This window comes from Nomascus leucogenys, chromosome 14 (assembly GCF_006542625.1).
Source record: "Nomascus leucogenys isolate Asia chromosome 14, Asia_NLE_v1, whole genome shotgun sequence".
NCBI lineage: Eukaryota > Metazoa > Chordata > Mammalia > Primates > Hylobatidae > Nomascus > Nomascus leucogenys.
In genome coordinates this window covers 45,504,606-45,528,643 of record NC_044394.1, presented here as the reverse complement: position 1 = coordinate 45,528,643, position 24,038 = coordinate 45,504,606, and the positions used below count along the sequence as shown (strand labels likewise).

Here is a 24,038-nt window from a genome sequence, read left to right as displayed (position 1 = left end):
TAACAATTATTATAAAACTATATTGTTGGGCTTATAATGTACAAACATACATAAAAATAATGCACAAACAGTGGGAGAAGGAACAAAGAAAGAAACTCACAACAAACTGGTTATACAAGGGGATTTCCTCAGACTGATAAAGAATAGTTAGGAAAAACCTATGGTAAACATCATACTTAATGAACAACTGAATAATTTTAGCCTAAGGTCAAGAACAAGGCAAGATGTCTACTGTAACCACTTACATTCCACATTTTAATGGAGGTTCTTGCTAGTTCAATCAAGAAAGAGAAATAAAACACATCAATCTTAGAAACGAAGAAGTAAAACTGTATTCTCACACAACATTCTCCTATATGCTAAACTTTTTAAAATTTTATTATTATTATACTTTGAGTTTTAGGGTACATGTGCACGACGTGCAGGTTGGTTACATATGTATACATGTGCCATGCTGGTATGCCGCACCCATTAACTCGTCATTTAGCATTAGGTATATCTCCTAATGCTATTCCCCCACTGTTGCGGTAAGTCAGGGACTCCAAACAGAGGGACCGGCTGAAGCCATGGCAGAAGAACATGGATTGTGAAGATTTTATGGACATTTACTAGTTCCCCAAATACTTTTGTAATTTCTTGCGCCTGTCTTTACTGCGATCTCTAAACATAAATTGTAAAGATTTCATGGACACTTATCACTTCCCCAATCCATACCCTTGTGATTTCCTATGCCTGTCTTTGCTTTAATCTCTTAATCCTGTCAGCCGAGAAGGATGTATACCGTCTCAGGACCCTGTAATAATTGCGTTAACTACACAAATTGTACAGCATGTGTGTCTGAGCAATATGAAATGTGGGCACCCTGAAAAAAGAACAGGATAACAGCAGTTGTTCAGGGAATAAGAGAGATAACCTTAAACTCTGACCACCAGTGAGCCAGGCAGAACAGAGCCATATTTCTCTTCTTTCAAAAGCAAATGGGAGAAATATTGCTGAGTTCTTTTTCTCAGCATGGAACGTCCCTGAGAAAGAGAATGCGCACCTAGGGGTAGGTCTCTGAACTAGCCCCCCTGGGGCATACCTGTCTTTTAGGGTCGCGATTGCAGAGGTGAAATAAACTCCAGTCTCCCATAGCACTCCCAGGCTTATTAGGAAGAGGAGACTCCCGCCTAATAAATTTTGGTCAGACCGGTTGATCTCAAAACCCTGTCTCCTCGTAAGATATTATCAATGACAATGGTGCCTGAAACTTCATTAGCAATTTTAATTTTGCCTCAGAGCTGTGGTCCTGTGATCTAGCCCTGCCTCCACTTGCCTTGTAATATTCTATTACCCTGTGAAGTACTGGATGTCTGTCACCCACACCTATTTGCACACTCCCTCCGCTTTTGAAACTCCTTAATAACTTGCTGGTTTTTGTGGCTTGTGGGGCATCACGGATCCTACCAATGTGTGATGTCTCCCCCGGATGCCCAGCTTTAAAATTTCTCTCTTTTATACTCTGTCCCTTTATTTCTCAAGCCAGCTGACACTTAGGAAAATAGAAAAGAACCTACGTGATTATTGGGGCAGGTCCCCCAATATCTGGCACCCACGTGGTCTTTCTTTTTTCCTAAGTGCATGAGGGAACCTGATTCCCTTTGGTAGGTGCGGTGAAACGTCAATCGGCTTGGTCCACAGATAAGTGTGTTCAACTCCCTGAGTGGTGAGTAGTCTGTGTAAGGTCTGGGTTAACTATGGGTCTATTCAGGGCAGTACAAAAATACTGTCCTTTGTTTCCTGAAAAAGGAACCATGTATATAAAATTGTGGGATTGTGTTTGTAAAGCATTCAGGGAACAGGTCTCCACAGGAAATTATGTTCCCGTAACTGTTTGGGGTGACTGGGCCTTGGTAGGTGCTGTTCTGATGACATACCAATCCCATGACCCCCTACAGTTACAATTTTCTGAATCTGACGATCCTCCACCTTTTCCTCAACCTTCCTCTCCCACACGGCCTTCATTACCTGACCAGACTCTCCCTTCAGCTACTGATCCTCCACCTAAGGATGCTGAAAATTCAATGTCTAACTCTGGTAACTTTAGCTTAAAGTTACCCCCTACTTATCTTCTTTTCACAAAAAGCAGGTACTTGAAACTCTGGCGGCTGCGACTCACACAGCCAGGTACCATAGATATGCTAATTCTTCTCTCTTCAAACCTCCAGCGTCAGCTAATGGCTCCAGCACCAAACTATAATTTATCTATCATTCTCCAGGCCCTCCCCCATCCACTACAGCCCCTCACTCCCCTGTCGTTTCGGTTCCTCAACTGGTCTGCGTCGATATGCGCCGCTCAATCTTACCTTTTTTAAAAACAATTTAAGAATTCTTGTACTCAGTATAGTCCTACTTTTCCTTATGTTAAAATGGTATTGCAAACTTTTTGTACTAAGGTCATTTTGCTTCCTTTAGACTGTGACCTTTTGGCAAAAAGCTGTTCTAACTCCATCTCAGTCTGGTGGTTGGAGGAGGCCCGTTTACAGGCTCAGCTAAATCAGAGCAATGACATTCTAGTTACTCAGGCTCAGCTTACAGGCTCCCATAGTTTCTCTAATACTTATGCCCAATTAAACTTTGATATTCTTGCCACAGAACAAGTAACATAGGTGTGTATGAGAGCTTGGGATAAATTACGCGCCCCAGGCCAAGCTCCTGTTTCTTTTACTACTATTAAACAAGCTCAATTGCTTTTACTACCTAATATCATTTTAAACAAAGGAGATAAGACACGTGGCCCTGGGATTCAGCAGTGGCCACTTTCTAAAGAAAAACTGGAGACTTTAAGTCAATTGGTTTCCGAGCAGTTACAACTTGAAAATGTAGAACCTTCTCTTTCCCGTTGGAATTCTCCTGTGTTCCTACTAAAAAAGAAATCAGGCAAACGGCAGATGGTAACCGATTTAAGGGCCATTAAAGCTGTAGTTAAACCTAAGGGGGCCGTCCAACTCAGCATGCCTGCCCCTACCTTAATACCTAAAGATTGGCCTCTCATAGTTATTGATCTTAAAGATTTTTTTTCATATTGCTTTACATAAATCGGATTATGAAAAATTTGCTTTTACTTTACCATCTATAAATAATCAGGAGCCTGCAGCTCATTATCAATGGAAAGTACTTCCTCAGGGAATGCTAAATAGCCCTGCAATCTGCCAGCTTTATGTTGGACAAGTGCTTTCACCAGTTTGAGCCCAATTTCCTGAGGCCTATATTCTTCATTATATTGATATTTTGATTTCTGTCCCCACTGATAATTAATTGACTGCTGGCAAATTTTGAGCCACTGTGTTACAGAGGCTGGATTACACATCGCTCAGGATAAAATTCAACAGACCACTCCTGTTCAGTATTTAGGAACGGTGGTCGATAAACAATGTATTCAACCTCAAAAAGTTCAAATTAGGAGAGATTCTTCAAAAACTTTAAATGACTTCCAAAAACTTTTGGGTAACATTAATTATTTAAGACCCACTTTAGGCATTCCAACCTATGCGCTAACTTGTTCTCTGCGCTGCGGGGAGATTCTGATCTCCGCAGCCCTAGGACTTTGACCTCTGAGGCTTTACTAGAACTGGAATTTGTAGAGGAAAGAATCCAGACTGCCCAGTTATCTAGAGTACAGCCATTTCAGCCTCTTCAGCTTCTAGTTATTGCTTCATTACACTCCCCTACTGGACTAATAGTTCAACATGATTTACGGGAGTGGTGTTTTCTTCCTCATTCTGTGTCAAAACTTTGTCTGTTTATCTAGACCAAATAGCCATATTAATTGGACAGCCTCGGTGCAGAATACTTCAAATTTCTGGATTTGATCCAAATGTAATTGTAGTTCCTTTAAATTGGCTCAAAGTTCAAGCTGCCATTCAACATTCTGTACTGTGGCAAATTCACTTGGCTGATTTTATTGGTGTTATTGACAATCATTATCCAAAAAACAAATTGTTTGATTTTATAAAAATGACGTCTTGGGTGGTTCCTCGAACCAAAAATCAACCCATCCGAGGCCGTTACAGTGTTCACTGATGGCTCCAGTAATGGCAATGCTGGCTATATAGGTCCTACAAACTTATTTCTACCTCTTGTACTTCTGCTCAAAAGGCATTTAACTGCTATGACTACTGCCTTACAGGATTTTCCCAAACCTTTAAATATTGTCTCAGATTCGGCTTGTGTTGTACATGCCAACAAAATATAGAAACTGCTACTATCAAACATATTGATAATTCTGAATTGGCTTTATTTTCAAGGTTACAACAGGCGGTTCGCCAACGTGGACACCCTTTCTACATTACACATACTAGGTCTCATACCACTTTACTAAGACCCATGTCTGCCGGTAACCATAAAGTCAAGTGTTTGGTCTCTTTTACAACCCAAGAAGCTCAGGAGTTCCATAATCTCACTCATGTCAATGCCGCTGGCTTAAAGGATAAATTTGCTCTTACCTGGAAACAGGCTAAGTTTATTGTTCACAGCTGCCCTCAGTGCCAGGTCTTCATACTTCCAAATCAGGAACCTGGTGTTAATCGTAGAGGCCTGACTCCTAATGCTTTATGGCAAATGGATGTGACTCATGTTAGCTCCTTTGGCAGACTGTCATATGTGCATGTCTCAGTAGATACCTTCTCAGCTTTTATCTGGGCTACTTGCCAAACAGGGGAAGTCACGGCCCATGTTAAAAAAACATCTGTATTCTTGCTTTGCACTTATGGGCTTCTGTATCAAATACAGACAGACAATGCCCCTGGATATGTTAGTAAGGCTTTTGATTCATTTATGCAACAGTGGGTAATTTCCCATATTACTGGAATCCCTTACAATCCTCAGTGACAGGCTGTGGCAGAACGGACCAATTGCACTTTAAAAACCCAATTGTCCAAACAGTCTGAAAAACCAAAACATGATTTAACTATTCCATACTCCCAATTACATTTGGCATTGTTTAATTTTTTTAAATGTTCCTAAAGATAATACTCTAACTGCAGCCGAATGCCATTATACAGGCAAAAAATTCTCTTTAAACGAAGGCAAGCCAGTATTATGGAAAAACTCCCAAACCAATACCTGGGGACCTGGCACAATTATAACGTGGGGAAGAGGATATGCTTGTGTTTCACCAGGAGATCATCAATCCCCCGTCTGGGTACCCACCAAAAGACTCAAACTTCGGGTGAATACTGACAATCAAAACCACAGTAAAGAGACATCTGTGTCAGAGACAGCCTTCAGACGTGGTGAGATCTGCGCTGACTCCTCAGAAACAGGCACACCAAATCACAATGGGTGTATATTAATCCTCCCTGATGGCAATGGAGACCCATCTAACTAATCACACTTCTTCTGATTACCTTTTTCTCCTCACAAGCCTAAAAATCTCACCATTTCTATTAGCCTGAAAATAACATCCCTCTGTTCTTCTCTTCCTCCTTCAGCACTCAATCTTGCTTACACTAGATTTTATTTAATTATTCTCCTCCTTATACTTTCTGTCTCACTAGTTTCCTCTCACACTGACTTACCTGCTACACATAATTATTCTTATTGGGCTTATGTGCCTTTTCCTCCACTTATTTGACCTCTCACCTGGATAGATGCTCCTGCAGAAATCTACACTAATGAAAGTGTGTGGATGCCTGGAGCCACAGATGACCGTTGCCCCGCTCAACCAGGAGAAGGCACTGCATTTAATGTCACCATGTGTTATAAATACCCCCCTCTGTGCCTCGGACATGCACCTGGTTGCATCCATCTAGAAACTCAAGTCTGAGCTGCTTATCTTCCGGAAACATCAGCTACAGATAAAACGGGACATTTGGTCTCTGGCCTCTCCCTTTCTCCTTTAAAACAAATGAAAGGAGTAATGGAAGATATCCCATACTTTCAGTATAAATCTGCAGGAAAACCATGCCCTAAAAATTTTGAGGGCCCATCTAAAACTTTAATTTGGGAAGATTGTGTTAACTCACATGCAGTAATATTAAACAATGACTCATATGATTTAATAATAGACTGGGCACCAAAGGGCTATTTAAAAAACAATTGCTCTTCTGGTGGAAGGGAATGCCTGGATGCTACTTATTTCTTATCAGGAGAAAGAGAATGATCATTCTACTTTGCATACAAGGATCAGCTCATTCTTTACCTTAAAATGGGAAGATAAAGGCATTACCCGCCCCCAGGTCTCGTATGATACTCCCTATTCTGAGCCCAGAACACCCAGAACTTTGGAAATTGGCCTATTGCCATGTCTGGACTGCGAGTATGGGAAGGGAAAACTATTCTGTTGTCCCCACTACAGTCCCACCCTCTCAGTATCAACGTAGACCCAGACATTCTGCTTTACTTACCTCCAACCTGTTCCCATACAGAGTTGTGCTAAGCCTCCTTACATGCTATTAGTAGGAAATACCAAAATTTGGATGAATAATCAAACTGTCCAATGCATCAATTGTAATCTATACACTTTTATTAACTCCCATTTTGACTCCAGGAAAAGTGTAACATTGGTTTGAGCTCGAGAAGGAATCTAGATTCCGGTAACTTTACCTAGACCTTGGGAATCCTCCCCCTCAATACATTTAATTAATGAAGTTCTACAGCAAATTCTAAAAACATCTAAGAGATTTGTTTTCACTTTAATTGCTGTTATCATGGGCCTAATTACAGTCACTGCAATGGCCACCACTGCTGGAATGGCATTACACCAATCTATTCAAACGGCTCATTTTGTTAATGATCAGCAAGCCAATTCCACCCAAATGTGGAATTGTCAACAAGGAATTGATCAGAAATTGGCAAATCAAAATAATGATTTAAGACAGTCTGTTATCTGACTTGGAGATCAGGTAGTGAGTCTTGAGCATGGCATGCAAATGCAGTGCAACTGGAATACTTCGGATTTCTGCATCACCCCGTATTCCTATAACAAGACTGATCATTCATGGGAAATGGTCAAAGGACACCTTCTAGGTAGGGAAGATAATTTATCATTGGACATAACTAAATTAAAGAAACAAATTTTTGAAGCCTCTCAAGCTCACTTATCCATCGTGCCTGGAGCTGAGGCGTTAGATCAGGTGGCAGAAAATCTTTATGGATTAAACCCCACGACTTGGATTAAGTCTATTGGGGGCTGCACCATAGTAAATTTTGGAATTCTGTTTCTCTGTTTAATCGGCTTGCTTTTAGTGTGCCGGACCAGTCAAAGAATCCTGCGTCAAAATCGAGAGAACGAACAAGCCTTCGTCGCCATGGCACATGTATATAAAAAGAAAGGGAGAGATGTTGCGGGAAGTCAGGGACCCCAAACGGAGGGACTAGCTGAAGCCATGGCAGAAGAACATGGATTGTGAAGATTTTATGGACATTAGTTCCCCAAATTAATACTTTTGTAATTTCTTACGCCTGTCTTTACTGTAACTCTAAATTGTAAAGATTTCATGGACACTTATCACTTCCCCAATCCACACCCTTGTGATTTCCTATGCCTGTCTTTGCTTTAATCTCTTAATCCTGTCAGCCGAGAAGGATGTATATCGTCTCAGGACCCTGTAATAATTGCGTTAACTACACAAATTGTACAGCATGTGTGTTTGAGCAATATGAAATGTGGGCACCCTGAAAAAAGAACAGGATAACAGCAATTGTTCAGGGAATAAGAGAGATAACCTTAAACTCTGACCGCCAGTGAGCCAGGCAGAACAGAGCCATATTTCTCTTCTTTCAAAAGCAAATGGGAGAAATATTGCTGAATTCTTTTTCTCAGCATGGAACGTCCCTGAGAAAGAGAATGCGCACCTAGGGGTAGGTCTCTGAACTGGCCCCCCCGGGGTGTACCTGTCTCTTATGGTCGAGATTACAGAGGTGAAATAAACTCCAGTCTCCCATAGCGCTCCCAGACTTATTAGAGGAAACTCCCACCTAATAAATTTTGGTCAGACCGGTTGATCTCAAAACCCTGTCTCCTGATAAGATGTTGTCAGTGACAATGGTGCCCGAAACTTCATTAGCAATTTTAATTTTGCCTCAGAGCTGTGGTCCTGTGATCTCGCCCCGCCTCCTTGTGATATTCTATTACCCTGTTAAGTACTGCCTTGTGATATTCTATTACCCTGTTAAGTACTGGATGTCTGTCACCCACACCTATTTGCACACTCCTTCCCCCTTGAAACTCCCTAATAAAAACTTGCTGGTTTTTGTGGCTTGTGGGGCATCACGGATCCTACCAACGTGTGATGTCTCTCCCCTGGACGCCCAGCTTTAAAATTTCTCTCTTTTGTACTCTGTCCCTTTATTTCTCAAGCCAGCCAAAGCTTAGGAAAATAGAAAAGAACCTACGTGGTTATCAGGTTCCCTCATGCACTTAGGAAAAAAGAAAGACCACATGGGCGCTAGATATCGGGGGACTTGCCCCGATAACCACATAGGCTCTTTTCTATTTTCCTAAGCATCGGCTGGCTTGAGAAATAAAGGGACAGAGTACAAAAGAGAGAAATTTTAAAGCTGGGCATCCGGGGGAGACATCACACATTGGTAGGATCCGTGATGCCCCAAAAGTCACAGAAACCAGCAAGTTTTTATTAGGGAGTTTCAAGAGGGGAGGGAGTGTGCGAATAGGTGTGGGTGACAGACATCCAGTACTTAACAGGGTAATAGAATATCACACGGCAAGTGGAGGCAGGGCTAGATCACAGGACCACAGCTCTGAGGCAAAATTAAAATTGCTAATGAAGTTTCGGGCACCATTGTCATTGATAACATCTTATCAGGAGACAGGGTTTTGAGATCAACCGGTCTGACCAAGATTTATTAGGCAGGAGTTTCCTCTAATAAGTCTGGGAGCACTATGGGAGACTGGAGTTTATTTCACCTCTGTAATCTCGACCATAAGAGACAGGTACGCCCCGGGGGGGCCAGTTCAGAGACCTACCCCTAGGTGCACATTCTCTTTCTCAGGGACATTCCATGCTGAGAGAAAGAATTCAGCAATATTTCTCCCATTTGCTTTTGAAAGAAGAGAAATATGGCTCTGTTCTGCCCGGCTCACTGGTGGTCAGAGTTTAAGGTTATCTCTCTTATTCCCTGAACAATTGCTGTTATCCTGTTCTTTTTTCAGGGTGCCCACATTTCATATTGCTCAAACACATGCTGTACAATTTGTGTAGTTAACGCAATTATTACAGGGTCCTGAGACGATATACATCCTTCTCGGCTGACAGGATTAAGAGATTAAAGCAAAGACAGGCATAGGAAATCACAAGGGTGTGGACTGGGGAAGTGGTAAGTGTCCATGAAATCTTTACAATTTATGTTTAGAGATTGCAGTAAAGACAGGCGTAAGAAATTACAAAAGTATTAATTTGGGGAACTAATAAATGTCCATAAAATCTTCACAATCCACGTTCTTCTGCCATGGCTTCAGCCGGTCCCTCCGTTTGGGGTCCCTGACTTCCTGCAACACACTCCCTCCCCCCACCCCACAACAGTCCCCCGTGTGTGATGTTTCCCTTACTGTGTCCATGTGTTCTCATTCTTCAGTTCCCACCTATGAGAACATGTAGTGTTCAGTTTTTTGTCCTTGCGATAGTTTGCTGAGAATGATGGTTTCCAGCTTCATCCATGTCCCTACAAAGGACATGAACTCATCCTTTTTTATGGCTGCATAGTATTCCATGGTGTATATGTGTCACATTTTCTTAATCCAGTCTATCGTTGTTGGACACTTAGGTTGGTTCCAAGTCTTTGCTATTGTGAATAGTGCCCCTATAAACATATGTGTGCCTGTGTCTTTATAGCAGCATGATTTATAATCCTTTGGGTATATACCCAGTAATGGGATGGCTGGGTCAAATGGTATTTCTAGTTATAGATCCCTGAGAAATCGCTGCACTGACTTCCACAATGGTTTAGCTAGTTTACAGTCCCACCAACAGTGTAAAAGTTTTCCTATTTCTCCACATCCTCTCCAGCACCTGTTTCTTGACTTTTTAATGATCACCATTCTAAATGGTGTGAGATGGTATCTCATTGTGGTTTTGATTTGCATTTCTCTGATGGCCAGTGATGATGAGCATTTTTTCATGTGTCTTTTGGCTGCATAAATGTCTTCTTTTGAGAAATGTCTGTTCATGTCCTTCGCCCACTTTTTGATTTTTTTTTTTCTTGTATATTTGTTTGAGTTCATTGTAGATTCTGGATATTAGCCCTTTGTCAGATGGTTGCAAAAATTTTCTCCCATTTTGTAGGTTGCCTGTTCACTCTGACGGTAGTTTCTTTTGCTGTGCAGAAGCTCTTTAGTTTAATTAGATCCCATTTGTCTATTTTGGCTTTTGTTGCCATTTCTTTTGGTGTTTTAGACATGAAGTCCTTGCCCATGCGTATGTCCTGAATGGTACTGCCTAGGTTTTCTTCTAGGGTTTTTATGGTTTTACGTCTAACATTTAAGTCTTTAATCCATCTTGAATTAAGTTTTGTATAAGGTGTAAGGAAGGGATCCAGTTTCAGCTAAGTATGGCTAGCCAGTTTTTCCAGCACCATTTATTAAACAGGGAATCCTTTCCCCATTGCTTGTTTTTCTCAAGTTTGTCAAACATCAGATAGTTGTAGGTAGGCGGCATTATTTCTGAGGGCTCTGTTCTGTTCCACTGGTCTGTATCTCTGTTTTGGTACCAGTACCATGCTGTTTTGGTTACTGTAGCCTTGTAGTATAGTTTGAAGTCAGGTGGTGTGATGCTTCCAGCTTTGTTCTTTTGGCTTAGGATTGACTTGGCGATGTGGGCTCTTTTTTGGTTCCATATGAACTTTAGTTTTTTCCAATTCTGTGAAGAAAGTCATTGCTAGCTTGATGGGGATGGCACTGAATCTATAAATTACCTTGGGCAGTATGGCCATTTTCACGATAGTGATTCTTCCTACCCATGAGCATGGAATGTTCTTCCATTTGTTTGTATCCTCTGTTATTTCATTGAGCAGTGGTTTGTAGTTCTTCTTGAAGAGGTACTTCACATCCCTTGTAAGTTGGATTCCTAGGTATTTTATTCTCTTTGAAGCAATTGTGAATGGGAGTTCACTCATGATTTGGCTGTTTCTCTGTTATTGGTGTATAAGATTGCTTGTGATTTTTGCACATTGGTTTTGTATCCTGAGACTTTGCTGAAGTTGCCTATCAGCTTTTTGTTTTCAATGAAATTATATCTACTAAAGTAAATGTGGCAAAACGAGAGAAGTAAATCATAGAGAACTGACCAACACTGGCATGGTTTTTTCTAAGCCAAACACATCCTTCAAAAAGGTCCAGTAGTCAATGTATTTCGCAGGAATAGGTGATGGCATACCAAGCCAAACATCTTCACATCTCTAGAAAAAAAACAAAAATGGATATGATTAGAACTACATTTCAAAGTACAGTTTTGAAAATTCCACACCAAACAGTTTATTTGCAAAGTGAAAATTTCTACCATCTACTTTAGGTTCATAAGGACTTTGTGGTCGACTGGATACTTGTTCTTGATTCTTCATTCCCTGCCTGTATAAGAATTATGTGCCCACATTCTTTGTCATATGACTCTGTAGAACCTCCTGTGGAGTAAGAAGGGTAGATTTTCCTGTTCCTTTGATATGGGTTTGTCCACATGACTGGCTTTGACCTATGTACTGTTAGCAGACATATCATGGCCAGAGGCTTTAGCGTGCTGGCATCATTTGGCTTGGCCTTCTGTGCCTCTGCCATCACCATGAAAAGAACATGGCCCAGAATGCTGCTGTTCTTAGAATGACCAAGGTGGATCAGACCAGGATGGACTTGCGGACTAAGACCCAAGCTTAGCTGAATCCAGCCATGCTTCACTGACCTACGTGCCCATAGACAAGAAAAAGAAATGTGTCTTCCTGTGAACCACTGAAATTTAAGGAGTTGTTATGCAGGATGAATATAGTGATAGATCCCCCTATACTTTCTTAGGAATCCAATTTTTCTTTTTATTTTACTATTTTTTTTAAAGACAGGGTCTCACTTTGTTGCCCAGGCTGGAGTACACTGGCGCAATCTTTGCTCACTGCAACCTCCAACTCCCGGGTTCGAGTGATTATCATACTTCAGCCTCCCGAGTAGCTGGGATTACAGGCACATGCCACCACGCCCGGCTAATTTTTGTATTTTTAGGAGAGATGGGTTTTGCCATATAGGCCGGAGTGGTCTGGTCCCAAACTCCTGGCTTCAAGTTACCCGTTCACCTCAGCCTCCCAAAGTGCTGGAATTACAGACGTGAACTGCTGCCTAAAGAACCGAATTTTTAAAATAAAAACTGGTAGCTATACTGGCTGCTTGGTTACTGTTTCTTCAGTAAACAATGAAAAGAACACTGGATCATCACGGTATGATCATGCAGATAAGCCACTTTGTGTGTGTGTGTGTGTGTGTGTGTATACATATACACACACAGATGCACATTTTATATAATATGTAAATACATGTATATACATACACACAAACTTTTTGCATATGCTTCAGTGGTTAATATCAACAGGAGGCAAAGTCCATACATATGGTTGCTTGTATTTCTACTGTCAAGGTTAAAATATGACTGTCAAAGTTAACTGTTGTACATAAGAGGTTCTACATCTTTACTAGTGTTACATTAGTATCTAGAATCACAAGGTGTCACAGAAACATAGGTAAAGGCTCCATAATTTGATGTGATGGAATTTTGGAAGCAAGCTGAATAAGTGGTGTTTCAGTTGCACTTTATAGGATGAAAAACAGTTCAAAAGAGGGTTTAGAGTTGTGAAGGGTGTTACAGGCATAGGAACCAGCATAAGCAAAGGCCTGGAGATCTAAAATCTATTTTCAATAAAGGGTGAGTAGCCCAGTGTGGTTTGTGGCACATGGTGCAAAGTAGCAAGGGAGATGGTTAGAAGGAGAATCTGGGGCCAAATTTCTGGACTTCTGTGCTAGGTTATACTTGAGGCTGTGGTTAGGGGAAGTCACTGGTAGGTCTTGGCCAGGGAAATGACAGAAATCTGATTAGAAACTGATTAGCTAACTTGCTGCAGCTGAAGCGGGCATGGAGGACAGGAGCTACCTCTGAGAGACACTGCTGCAGGAGAACATGAAATAGCTAGAAGGGAATCAACTTGAAATGGTGACAAAAGAAAGGTGTAATGCTATGGCTTGAGTTGTGTTCTCATGCAAAAGAGGTATGTGAAGTCCTAATCCCTAGTACCTCAGAATGTGACCTTGTTTGGAAATAGGGTTTTTGCAGACGTAATTAGGAAAATTAAGATGAGCAAAATGAGATCATACTGGAGTAGGGTGGGCCCCTAATCCAATATGACTTGCCTCCCTATAAAAAGACAGAGACACACAGGGGGAACACCAGGTGACCATAGAGGCAGAGATTAGAGTTTTGCAGCTGCAAACCAAGGAACACCAAAGATTGCCAGCAAACCATCAGAGTCTAGGAAGAGGCAGGGAAGGATTCCCACACAGGTATCAGAGAAAGCACTGCCCTGCTGACACCTAGATTTTGGACTGCTAGCCTCCAGAACTGTGGAAGAATAAATTTCTGTTGTTTTAAGCAACTCAGTCTGTGTTACTTCGTGAGGGCATCACTAGGAAACTAATACATGTAAGGATGGTTCTAAGAATTGTAAATTTAGTAATAGTTGACAGTGTCTGTTATTAGTTTCCTGGGGCTGCCATAACAAAGTACCACAAAGTAAGTGGCTTAAAGCAACAGCAACTTATTCTTTCACAGTTCAGAAGGCCAGAAGTCCAAAACCAAGGTGTTGGAAGCGTTGGATCTTTCTGGAGGCTCTAAGTGAGAATTTATTCCATGCCTCTCTACTGGCTTCTGGTGGTGGCTGGCAGTCATTCCTTGGCTTGTAAGCACATCACTCCAAAGTCTGCCTCCAACTTCACATGGTGTTCTCTGTGTATACCAATATGTCTTCACGCAGCTTTCTTATAAAGTCACCAATCACTGCATTTAGGGTCCACTCTAATCCAGCATAATTTCATTTTAATTAATTATATCTGCAAAGATTATTTCCAAATAAGGTCACATTCTGAGGTTTAGGGTAGACGTGAGTTTTGGAGGGGACAATATTCAACCCAATGTAATATCATAAGGAAAGCAGGAAAAGTTTAAAAACATTTTTTAGTAGGAAAACAAGGCTCAGAGGGAAATTCTAAGTTCAACTGTGGGCATTTTTTCTTTCAGGTGCCCATGGGACATCAAGGTGAAGATTCTGGTAAACATCTGTAAATATGGCTCTATATAGCACAGAGCTAGAATCCAGAACTGTGCAAAGATATAGAAGTCACTAGAATATGAGTGATATGTAAAACTGACAATTGATAACAGTCATAGAATCAGAAGAGAACTAAGTACCAGCATCTCTAATTCAGGTGTAAAACCTTAATTTAAGAGATGATTTGTGATGATGGTAAACTAGTTGCAGATTTGTGCAGGGTTATAGGTAGGAATCTTGTAATTACCTAGTAGTAATTAGGAATAACAATAAATTTATTGGATACTTACTACATGGCTGATACACTTTTAAGTGTTTTTACATGTATTAGGTTATTTAATCATCACAGAAACCACTTAAGAGATACATATTATGATGATAATCTATTTACAGAAAAAGAAACTGAGACACAGAAGGATTAAATAGATTGTCTCGAGTCAAACCTCCAGTCAGTGGAGAAGCCTGGATTATAATAACCTGGGCAGTGGAGCTGCAGAACTATGCTCATCTGCCGGGCTATCCTCCAGAGCCGAGAAGGATCTATTCAGAAGCAGCTGGCTTTCATCCTACATAGCTACATTTGGTCCTCACACTTCCAACAAGAAAAGTTAAGTAGAAAACAAGGCAGTTCTTGAAGTGACACTACTCTTCTCTCTCAAGGATGCTGCCTCTCAGAAGTTGAGCCCAAACCACCAACTGGCAGTATGAAGAGGGAAATGACCATTCAGATGGCTGATGGCTAAACCCACTCCTAAGGGGTGTTTTGTGCAACTCATACCACATGGAACTTGGTAAAACAAAGTTCCTACTTTACTACTTACTACTTACATCAAAAAGTAGTAAACCATTACACACACACACACACACAAAATATATTTTAATCAATGAAGGCTAAGATCAATAGTCATTCAACTCCACTATTTAACATGTCCTCAAAAATTTCATTACAAAACTTACAGCAATATTTGCTCTTAAGTGATATTTGTAAATTTAATCTCATTATAGAGAAATAGCACAAATATATGCCTTCAAAAATCACCATCCTCTAATAGGTCTTTTAAATAAAAGTTTTCAACACAGAAATAATGCATTATGTAACTCCTATAAATATGATGAAATTATTCGGGGACTGGATCCACTTATGAAACAGGTCAGGACTAGAAGATTCTGCCTCATAGCTTATGAGTTAGCAAAAGTGGTTTTTTGTATTTTTTGAGCAAGGAATTGTGATTTAAATGCTGACAACAAAGAGAAAATAATAGAACTTACAATGCAATCATGACAACTCAGGAATTTGGAGATGAGATCAAATTTGTTAGCAACTTGGGCACAATGAAACTCAAGTAAATATTCATCAGATTTGGAATTATGGATAATTTAAGATGAAACGGTAACAGTAGTCCATTTCTTTAAATCCTGACCACTTTAAAACCCATGGCTCTCACAAAGCTCTCCTGATTACGCCAGCCCCATTGTGCTCTTTCTTTCGAATCAATACCACTTCCCTTGATTACTTTTCCTTTTGTCACTCTTCCTTAGGTTCCGGGTGGGAGTGACTTTCTGTCCAAATAATTCATAAATGCCACAAGCACATTAGCAGTGCTGTCGGTCCATCTATTTCCAACCCCCAATTTCAGGGAGATTATCACACCTGTTGGCTTAAAATGGACTAATGGAATCAAATTTGGGACCAACGGAAGGTTAGGAAACGGGAGGTTTCCAAGGCTCAGGGGATGGGGTGAGGGGCATCAATAAAGTAGAGGAAAAGGCACTTTCTTCATAATTTTGTCTATAATTGGATCTACTTAAGGAATCTCATGGCCAGCCCCTTGGTAAAATGGAGACATTTTTGGCAACATAAGAAATTCACATATTACCACTGCCTAATTGTACTTTCTAATAAATCTGCAAATGTTCCAAATATTATACAATCTTTATGAAAATCTGGGCAGTGAGTTAAAATACTGTCTTCATTGACTTCTTATTAATCCTACGCTATGCAATGCAAAGAAAACTCGTATCATATGGCTTTCCCAGCAGTGCATATCAATTTTAAGTTGGAATAACTGCGTGGAACTTTTACAACAAGAGGAGTCATCCACAGAAGTTGATCCCACCCATTCCAGGTGAGAACAAGCTTACTTGTGTCTCTGTAAAACAGATTCCTCTGGCAGTGCAGGTTTGGAATTTGGGATCTTAACTGTCTACGTGTAGCGGGCTCTGTCAGCACCCTTTCCTATCCCCTCATCCTTTCCATCCACTCTGGAGCACACCAACCTGACTTTCAACTGCCAGCACCTGCGTTCCTTTGCCCTTGGGCTTCTCTTTGGCCTCTGAGGCTTGATTTGGCTGTCCCTGTGGCAAGCCACAAGTGCCAGGGAATTATTTCCTTTCCTCCACTTCAAGAGCAGCCCTCAAACAGTGACTGATGGGAGTTGACGGATGAATACCACAGCTCCCTTGCACTTTGGGTGAGATGACTCTGAAGTGTCAGTGTTTCCCAGTTGCATTAAGCTCTAATCATTAGGTCAGGTGTGGGGACTGACATCTGCAATTCCACCATTTGGGGTGGCTGAGGTGGGAGATCACTTAAAGCCAAGACTTCTGAACCAGCCTGGTCAACATAGTGAGACCCTGCCTCTACAAAAGAAAAAAAAATAGCAGGGTGTGGTGGTGTGGGCCTATAGTTCCAGCTGCTTGGGAGGCTGAGGTAGGAGGATTGCTTGAGCCCAGGGGTTCAAGGCTGCAGTGAGCCATGATTGCTCCACTACACTCCACCCTGGGTGACAGAGTGAGACCCTGTCCCCAAACAAAACGAAACAAAACCCTCAATCGTCTACATCATCTACATTTGTAACTGGCTTGCTAATATGCCTTTAGTAGCTCCTTCCCTTTCCTTTCTCACTCTCCCACTCCCTTACTAGTGTTTTCACTCCTCCTCCCAAAATGATTTACACTTAAATCTTTGTCTCCAAGTCTGCTTCTAGAGGAAGTCAGATGTAGATTCTAAGCAATTTTGCATTTATCAAAATTAAGAATATGTCTAAGAAAGCCACAGCGCAGCTTGAAAGAAAGCAACTTCCTGGCAAACTGGATGGATCCAGAGTCTCCAAATCACTTCCAGATAACTCAAAAGACAGCACCCAAATCTCAGAAGAAAACTTGATGCAATCTGGGGCATAAACAATACATGCCACATAGTGTTTTCTGGAAGAAGGAAGAACTATGAAATGCAGAGTGAAATTCAATGATACAAAAATCATGATTCTAAAATGGGAATCATTGTCTCCAAGAAGGCCCTATGACATCTTCCAAGCTGGCCGTCACTCGAGGCACTTGAGATGTCAAACGAGTTGGCAATAAACTACTCGTTCGTCAGTGGTGAAAAAATGTAGCTGCCGATCTGTAAAATCGCACACCCTTGAAATGGGAAGCAAAGATGGCAGTGGGTGAAAACCCAGTAAATAGCAGTGAGAATAGCAGTAAAAAGTAAAAACCCAGTAAAAAGCCCAGTGAGAATAGCAAAGCTGTGTGTGAGCTAATGGGCCCTAGATTTATTTGCTTTGACATTTTTAAAAGGAAATTTAATTGGATTATGTCTCCTTCTAGTTTAAAATTTTCTACTGTAATACTGGCCACCAGATGCATGAGGGGAAAAGATCGGGAGCCAATTAAATTCCATGCTTCACTGAAGCAAGTTTATTTTTATTCCTCCCAAATGCAAGGCAGATAGAGTCATGTTAGTGATTTCACCATGTTACTCCCCTCTACTCTCTAGGAAAAGGATGTTTCTATGAGAAATATCTATACATTTATGGAAAAGGCCAGTGGTGTGTACAGTATTAAAATTGTGGTTTTCTCAGATTTTCTCCCTTTGAATAAAGTTAACATGGCTTTAGAAATAATCTAATTAGTTTGACAAAATCATAAAAGCAATTAATTTTTTTTTGATTTTTTTTATTAATTTTTTTTGCACACAAAAACAATAAACATTTTCTAAAAATACATACAAACAAAAAGATGCATATCAAACATATTAGGAAGGTTGCACATGGGAAGACGGGGAATAGAAATGGGGAGTGGGAATCAAAATAAATGAGAGAGGGACTTTATATGGATCAGTGATAATAACTCAATCCTGTATTTGACGAAGAAGGAGAAGGAAGAGGAAGAAAAAGAAAGTGGGATAAAGGATCAGAAAGGGAGGAAAATAGAAAAAATTAGAGTATGACTCCAGGATAGACCTGTTTTGTTGTCACTGGGTTGGTTGGTTTGTCTGTTTTATTTTTCATATGTTTCGCCATGTTGGCCAGACTGGTCTCGAACTCCTAGCCCGAAGTGATCAACCCACCTCGGCCCCCCAGAGTGCCAGGACCACAGGCGTGAGCCACCACGTCCAGCTCCCAGATTGCTTCTGGCCTCTGTGGTATACCTCCCAGACGGGGTGGTCGGGCAGAGGCGCTCCCCACATCCCAGATGGGGTGGCTGGGCAGAGGCGCTCCTCACTTCTTCCCGGACAGGGCGGCCGGGCAGAGGCGCCCCTCACTTCTTCCCGGACGGGGCGGCCGGGCAGAGGCGCTCCTCACTTCTTCCCGGACGGGGCGGCCGGGCAGAGGCGCTCCTCACTTCTTCCCGGACGGGGCGGCCGGGCAGAGGCGCTCCTCACTTCCCAGATGGGGCGGCCGGGCAGAGGCGCTCCTCACTTCCCAGACGATGGGTGGCCGGGCAGAGGCGCTCCCCACTTCCCAGACGATGGGTGGCCGGGCAGAGGCGCTCCTCACTTCACAGATGATGGGTGGCCGGGCAGAGGCGCTCCTCACTTCCCAGACGATGGGTGGCCGGGCAGAGGCGCTCCCCACTTCCCAGACGATGGGTGGCCGGGCAGAGGCGCTCCTCACTTCACAGATGATGGGTGGCCGGGCAGAGGCGCTCCTCACTTCCCAGACGGGGTGGCCGGGCAGAGGCGCTCCTCACTTCCCAGACGATGGGTGGCCGGGCAGAGGCGCTCCCCACTTCCCAGACGATGGGTGGCCGGGCAGAGGCGCTCCTCACTTCACAGATGATGGGTGGCCGGGCAGAGGCGCTCCTCACTTCCCAGACGAGGCGGCCGGGCAGAGGCGCTCCTCACTTCTTCCCAGACGGGGCGGCCGGGCAGAGGCGCTCCTCACTTCTTCCCAGATGGGGCGGCCGGGCAGAGGCGCTCCTCACTTCTTCCCGGATGGGGCGGCCGGGCAGAGGCGGTCCTCACTTCCCAGATGGGGCGGCCGGGCAGAGGCGCTCCCCACTTCTTCCCAGACGGGGCGGCCAGACAGAGTCGCTCCTCACCTCCCAGACGGGGTGGCCGGGCAGAGGCGCTCCTCACTTCTTCCCAGACAGGGCGGCCAGGCAGAGGCGCTCCTCACTTCCCAGACGATGGGTGGCCCGGCAGAGGCGCTCCTCACCTCCCAGACGATGGGTGGCCGGGCAGAGGCGCTCCATGGGTGGCCGGGCAGAGGCGCTCCTCACCTCCCAGATGGGGCGGCGGCTGGGCAGGGGCTGCAATCCCAGCACCCTGGTAGGCCAAGGCAGGCGGCTGGGAGGCGGAGGCTGCTGCGAGCCAAGACCACGCCACCGCACTCCAGCCCGGGGCCACACGGAGCACCGAGTGAGTGAGACTCCGCCCGCAGTCCCAGCACTTCGGGAGGCCGAGGCGGGCAGAGCACTCGGGGTCAGGAGCCGGAGAGCAGCGTGGCCAATATGGCGAAACTGCGCCCGCAGCCAAAGGAGGAAAAGCAGGCTGGCGAGCGCTGGCAGTCCCAGGCAGTCCGCGGTGCGGGGCAGCAGCGAGCCGAGTAGATTACATGCAGCCTGGGCCACAGAGGGAAAAAGGAAGGAACGAAGGAAGGAAGGGAAGGAAGTAAAGGAAGGAAAAGCAATTAAATTTTAAGCAAATCAAACTGAAATAAATTTGGGGAAGAGGATTTTGTGAATATTTCTTGAGATAATCAAGAGCGTTCTGATAACATAAGGAAAAGCTCATATACAAAGCCAGAAGATTAGCTTATATTTCTATATATTTCTGACTTTACAGCAATGCCAGTATTTCATGATTGTCTCCCCTTTCCCTAGACGAAGCTTCAACAGAGTTGTCATCTATGTGTGAGTTGTAGCTAAAAGACAGGTGTAGTTTCTAAACAAAACCTTTCCTTGGAAGTGCAATGCAGGGCAAGTAAAGTTTTCAGGGAGATGTGGATTTTTGAGCTTCAATGATAGGCTTACGTGCACAATTCAAGTGGATATAAACGGATGCTGTAGATGAAAGTGGATTCCAGGAGTATCATTTCCTACTAGGTTATTGTTCTGTGTTAGGTCACCAGTATGTGTTTGCCAGTTATTTTTTAAGTCTAAGAGGAATGGTTAACAACCTTTTATTTCGACTGTTACATTCAACCACAAATTTTAGAAATAACTTTACTTATTTAAAAAATTGGCAGCAGCCCCTGACTATATAATCCTTACCATTAGGAATATCTCTGAGCCTCAGCTTCCTATCTATAAATTGGGGATAATACTTATTCTTGCAAGATTGTTGGGACAACAAAATGTCACAGGTTATTCCATGCTCTAAATACCAAAAGGAGAGTCTCAACAAGGCGGGTGTCCAAAGATGTTTCACAAGGTGTACCCAACTGCCCCCTACTTCCTGATGCCAAGTCCTTATATCATCCTATTGTGAAAGAGACTGCTTTAGAGCTGACTGCTAATGCTTCTGCAGTTACGATGTTCGTAAAATGAAGCCACATCCAATTTTTCTCAGAAATGTCAAAAGATAAGACGCTAGTCACACAGTGTAAGTTATAAAGTTTATTTGAGAACCGATTTAGTGTTATTTTTTAAAACGTGATTTCTGAGATTAACCAAGACAGGCTCTAAACAGTGGGACTTATTCTGCCAGTTTTACAGCTACCATCTGTGAGCAAACACAATAGAATGGAAGTGGGGTCTCCAGGCCATGACAGTACCAGGGCAACATGCTGAGACCATAGATAGTCACATAATGGAGTGAGAGTTAAATTACAGCCCCATGGCTCACCATGGGCTGCTGAGGGGCCAGGCAGAGGGATAACCAAGGGAGTCCAATGAGAATCCAGGCTACAGGCCATTGGCTACAGGCCATAGCCAACAGTCATGATGGATAACAGCTTACATCCAACCTTGTAGGAAAAACCTGTCACCAAAGGGCAGTAGGACTAATCAAAGCTAGACTAGCTACACTATAGTACTCTTTAAATTCTCCTTGTTTTTTGTTGACCCCTATTCTTACTAGCTGAGGCCACCTAACTAGCACATGTAGGGGAGCCACCTCTGAGTCCAGGAAACCGGTCCTCAAATCCAGCAGACCAAGCCCCAGAAGCAGTTAGTGTAGACCTGGCTTTTATACTGGCTGTGGGGCTTGTTCTGAGCTCAAGCCTTTATTCTGCTAACAGATTGTGCTGGGTCAGTCTCTGTTTGCCCCTCAAGATCCATTCTTTGCCCTTTTCACTCTGCTTTCTGCCCTGGGAGACTGACTCTGTGGATTGCATCACTCCCTCAAGCTTCCTTGCTCTCTGGCTTCTGGGCGGGTTCAGCCAATGTGAAGCAGCATCAGGAGATCAGAAAACAGGAGAAGCAAGAGGTCAGGGTAGGGATTTCACTTCCCTTCACCCTGTTCCCTCCCTGCCAGGCCATGGTTTGGGAGTGGCTATAGTAGCTACACTACTCTACCTGCTGCTATATACTTCCAGCTCCTCCGCTGGGCTCCAATAACACCAGTCCCCCAGTCCCTCCCTGCTTCTCCTGTTATTGCCAGTCCCTGAGTGCTCCACCCCCCTTCCCTGCCCCGCCACCACTTGGTTCCCTTAACGCTACCCACCCTGTCAACAGTCCCTTTAACAAATCCATCTCCAGGATCCCTCTGAGTATGCCGTGTATTTCCAGCTGTAACCTCATGGGTATAGGGACTTAGCCAGCTCTGTCCCCTTGGCAGGGTGAAAGCTTGGTCTGAGCCTGCTGAGTGGCTCCCTCTGATTGCCAAATGGTGCTAACTTCAAGACTTCCCATCACTATACTCACTGTTTTGAAGAGATGCCCTGCTACAACTCCCTTCCAATCTCAAGTCTTATGGACCAGACCACACCCCTACTCAGCCTGTGGTTGGCTGAAGCCTGTGGTCTTGTTCCTGGTTTCTGGCCTCTCCCTTCTCACCCCATGATGGTCAGTCACACTAGACGGGGAAGGTGTCCCAAATTTCCACCCATAACATCCATCCTATCCATTCACGCTGATGCAGACAGAATTAGAGTCGAATCTGGTACTGAAGCCTACTCAGCTTTCATCAGCCAATAAGTTTTTTTTTATCTCTCAATAAGATTCCCAGTCCAGAAATGAGATCCTGCTGATGACAATATGCAGCCCAGGAGTAAAAATATCCAGGTTCCAGGTGGTGGCCTGCCTTTGTAACTTCTACAGAGCTCTTCATAACACCTCTGAAACTTTAACCCGAGCCAGCCTGTCCAGCTCATATACTGGAGGAAGTGTGCAGCTTCCCAACCCTGGGGCCTCCATCTAACCTTTGCTTCCACACAGGAGCTCAGCCTGCCATTCCTTCTTCTCAAAAGACCTCTGGTCTCATCACTTCACACTCAGGGCTGGGGTGCCTTCACAACCTCATGGATCTTACTCTGAAGCCCTACATGGGACCGGCTGGCTATGGAAGACTGCCCAAACGCTGGCAATCCCCAAAGTCTTAACTGGGAGGTTTTCTCTGCCCAGTTCCACACCCGGGACGTACACATCTGGTCTGACTCCACCATGGCCTCTTATGGCATAACCACTCTCCTCTCAGTTCCCTACCATGAATAGAAGATCAGGAAATAACCAGGGAACCAGCTGGGGAGGAGGCTGTCACACTGCCAGGCTCTCAGTTGATACCAAGAACAGTCAACAGGGGCTTCAAAAGTTGTTGGTTGACAAGCTGTGATGTACTATCCAGAATCCCCTTGAGGAGGTATTTGGTGGCCCAGCTGCTGGGAGTCCCCTTCCTAGATTTCCTGAGCTACAAACATGTCTTGGCTGCAAAGAGCCACGCTGCCCAAAGTCGTATCTCTTCTTGAACCAAACCACTGGGACAAAGGCCAGGCCATTCTGGCCCAACTCAGGATAATGCTGAAAAGACATGCTGACTCCAGAGCTCCCTATGGGTTGGCCAAGGCTATCTTTGGGCTTCCATTGCAATTCGACTTCTCCCTCTGCCCACTCTTCTTTTTTTCCCCTACTTTCCATGGGAGTTGATCCCAAGGACACTCCCAAATAAACACCCTGCACATTAGACTCCATCTGCTTCCTGGAGAGCCCTACCTGTGACAAACTCGGACCCAGCAGTGTTTCAGGGCATTATTCAACATTATTAATAACATTTGAGCACACTTACATGGGTCAGTAGATATTATACTTTTTGCTCCTGTATTCTACTGTATAAACTGTTCAACATTGTGCTCAACCCTTTCATGCTAAATATTTTCACGAGATTATAGACTCACTGGTAACATTCCCAAGGTATTTTATGTCTTCTTTATGAAATAACAACAAGCTTATCAGTACCAGAGTGCTTCGAACTCTTTGGAATCTAGTTAAGTTCTCATTATTGGTGAAATTGATCAGGTACCATTTTATGTCTATTTTCTTTTCTTTTTAATTGGCTGAAAAAGAATAGTCCTTTCTGAATGCCTCCT

General features: G+C 43.4%; 1 protein-coding gene across 1 annotated transcript in view; it reads right to left on the bottom strand.

Moving 5' to 3' along the window:
• LOC100597632 (EF-hand domain-containing family member C2) overlaps positions 1 to 24,038 on the bottom strand; it is a 189,040-nt gene that overhangs the window by 26,433 nt on the left and 138,569 nt on the right. Inside the window, exon 15 of the mRNA XM_030827088.1 lies at positions 11,284 to 11,394. Within this exon, the coding sequence (XP_030682948.1) occupies positions 11,284 to 11,394 (111 nt within the window). The remainder of the gene's footprint in view (positions 1 to 11,283; positions 11,395 to 24,038) is intronic.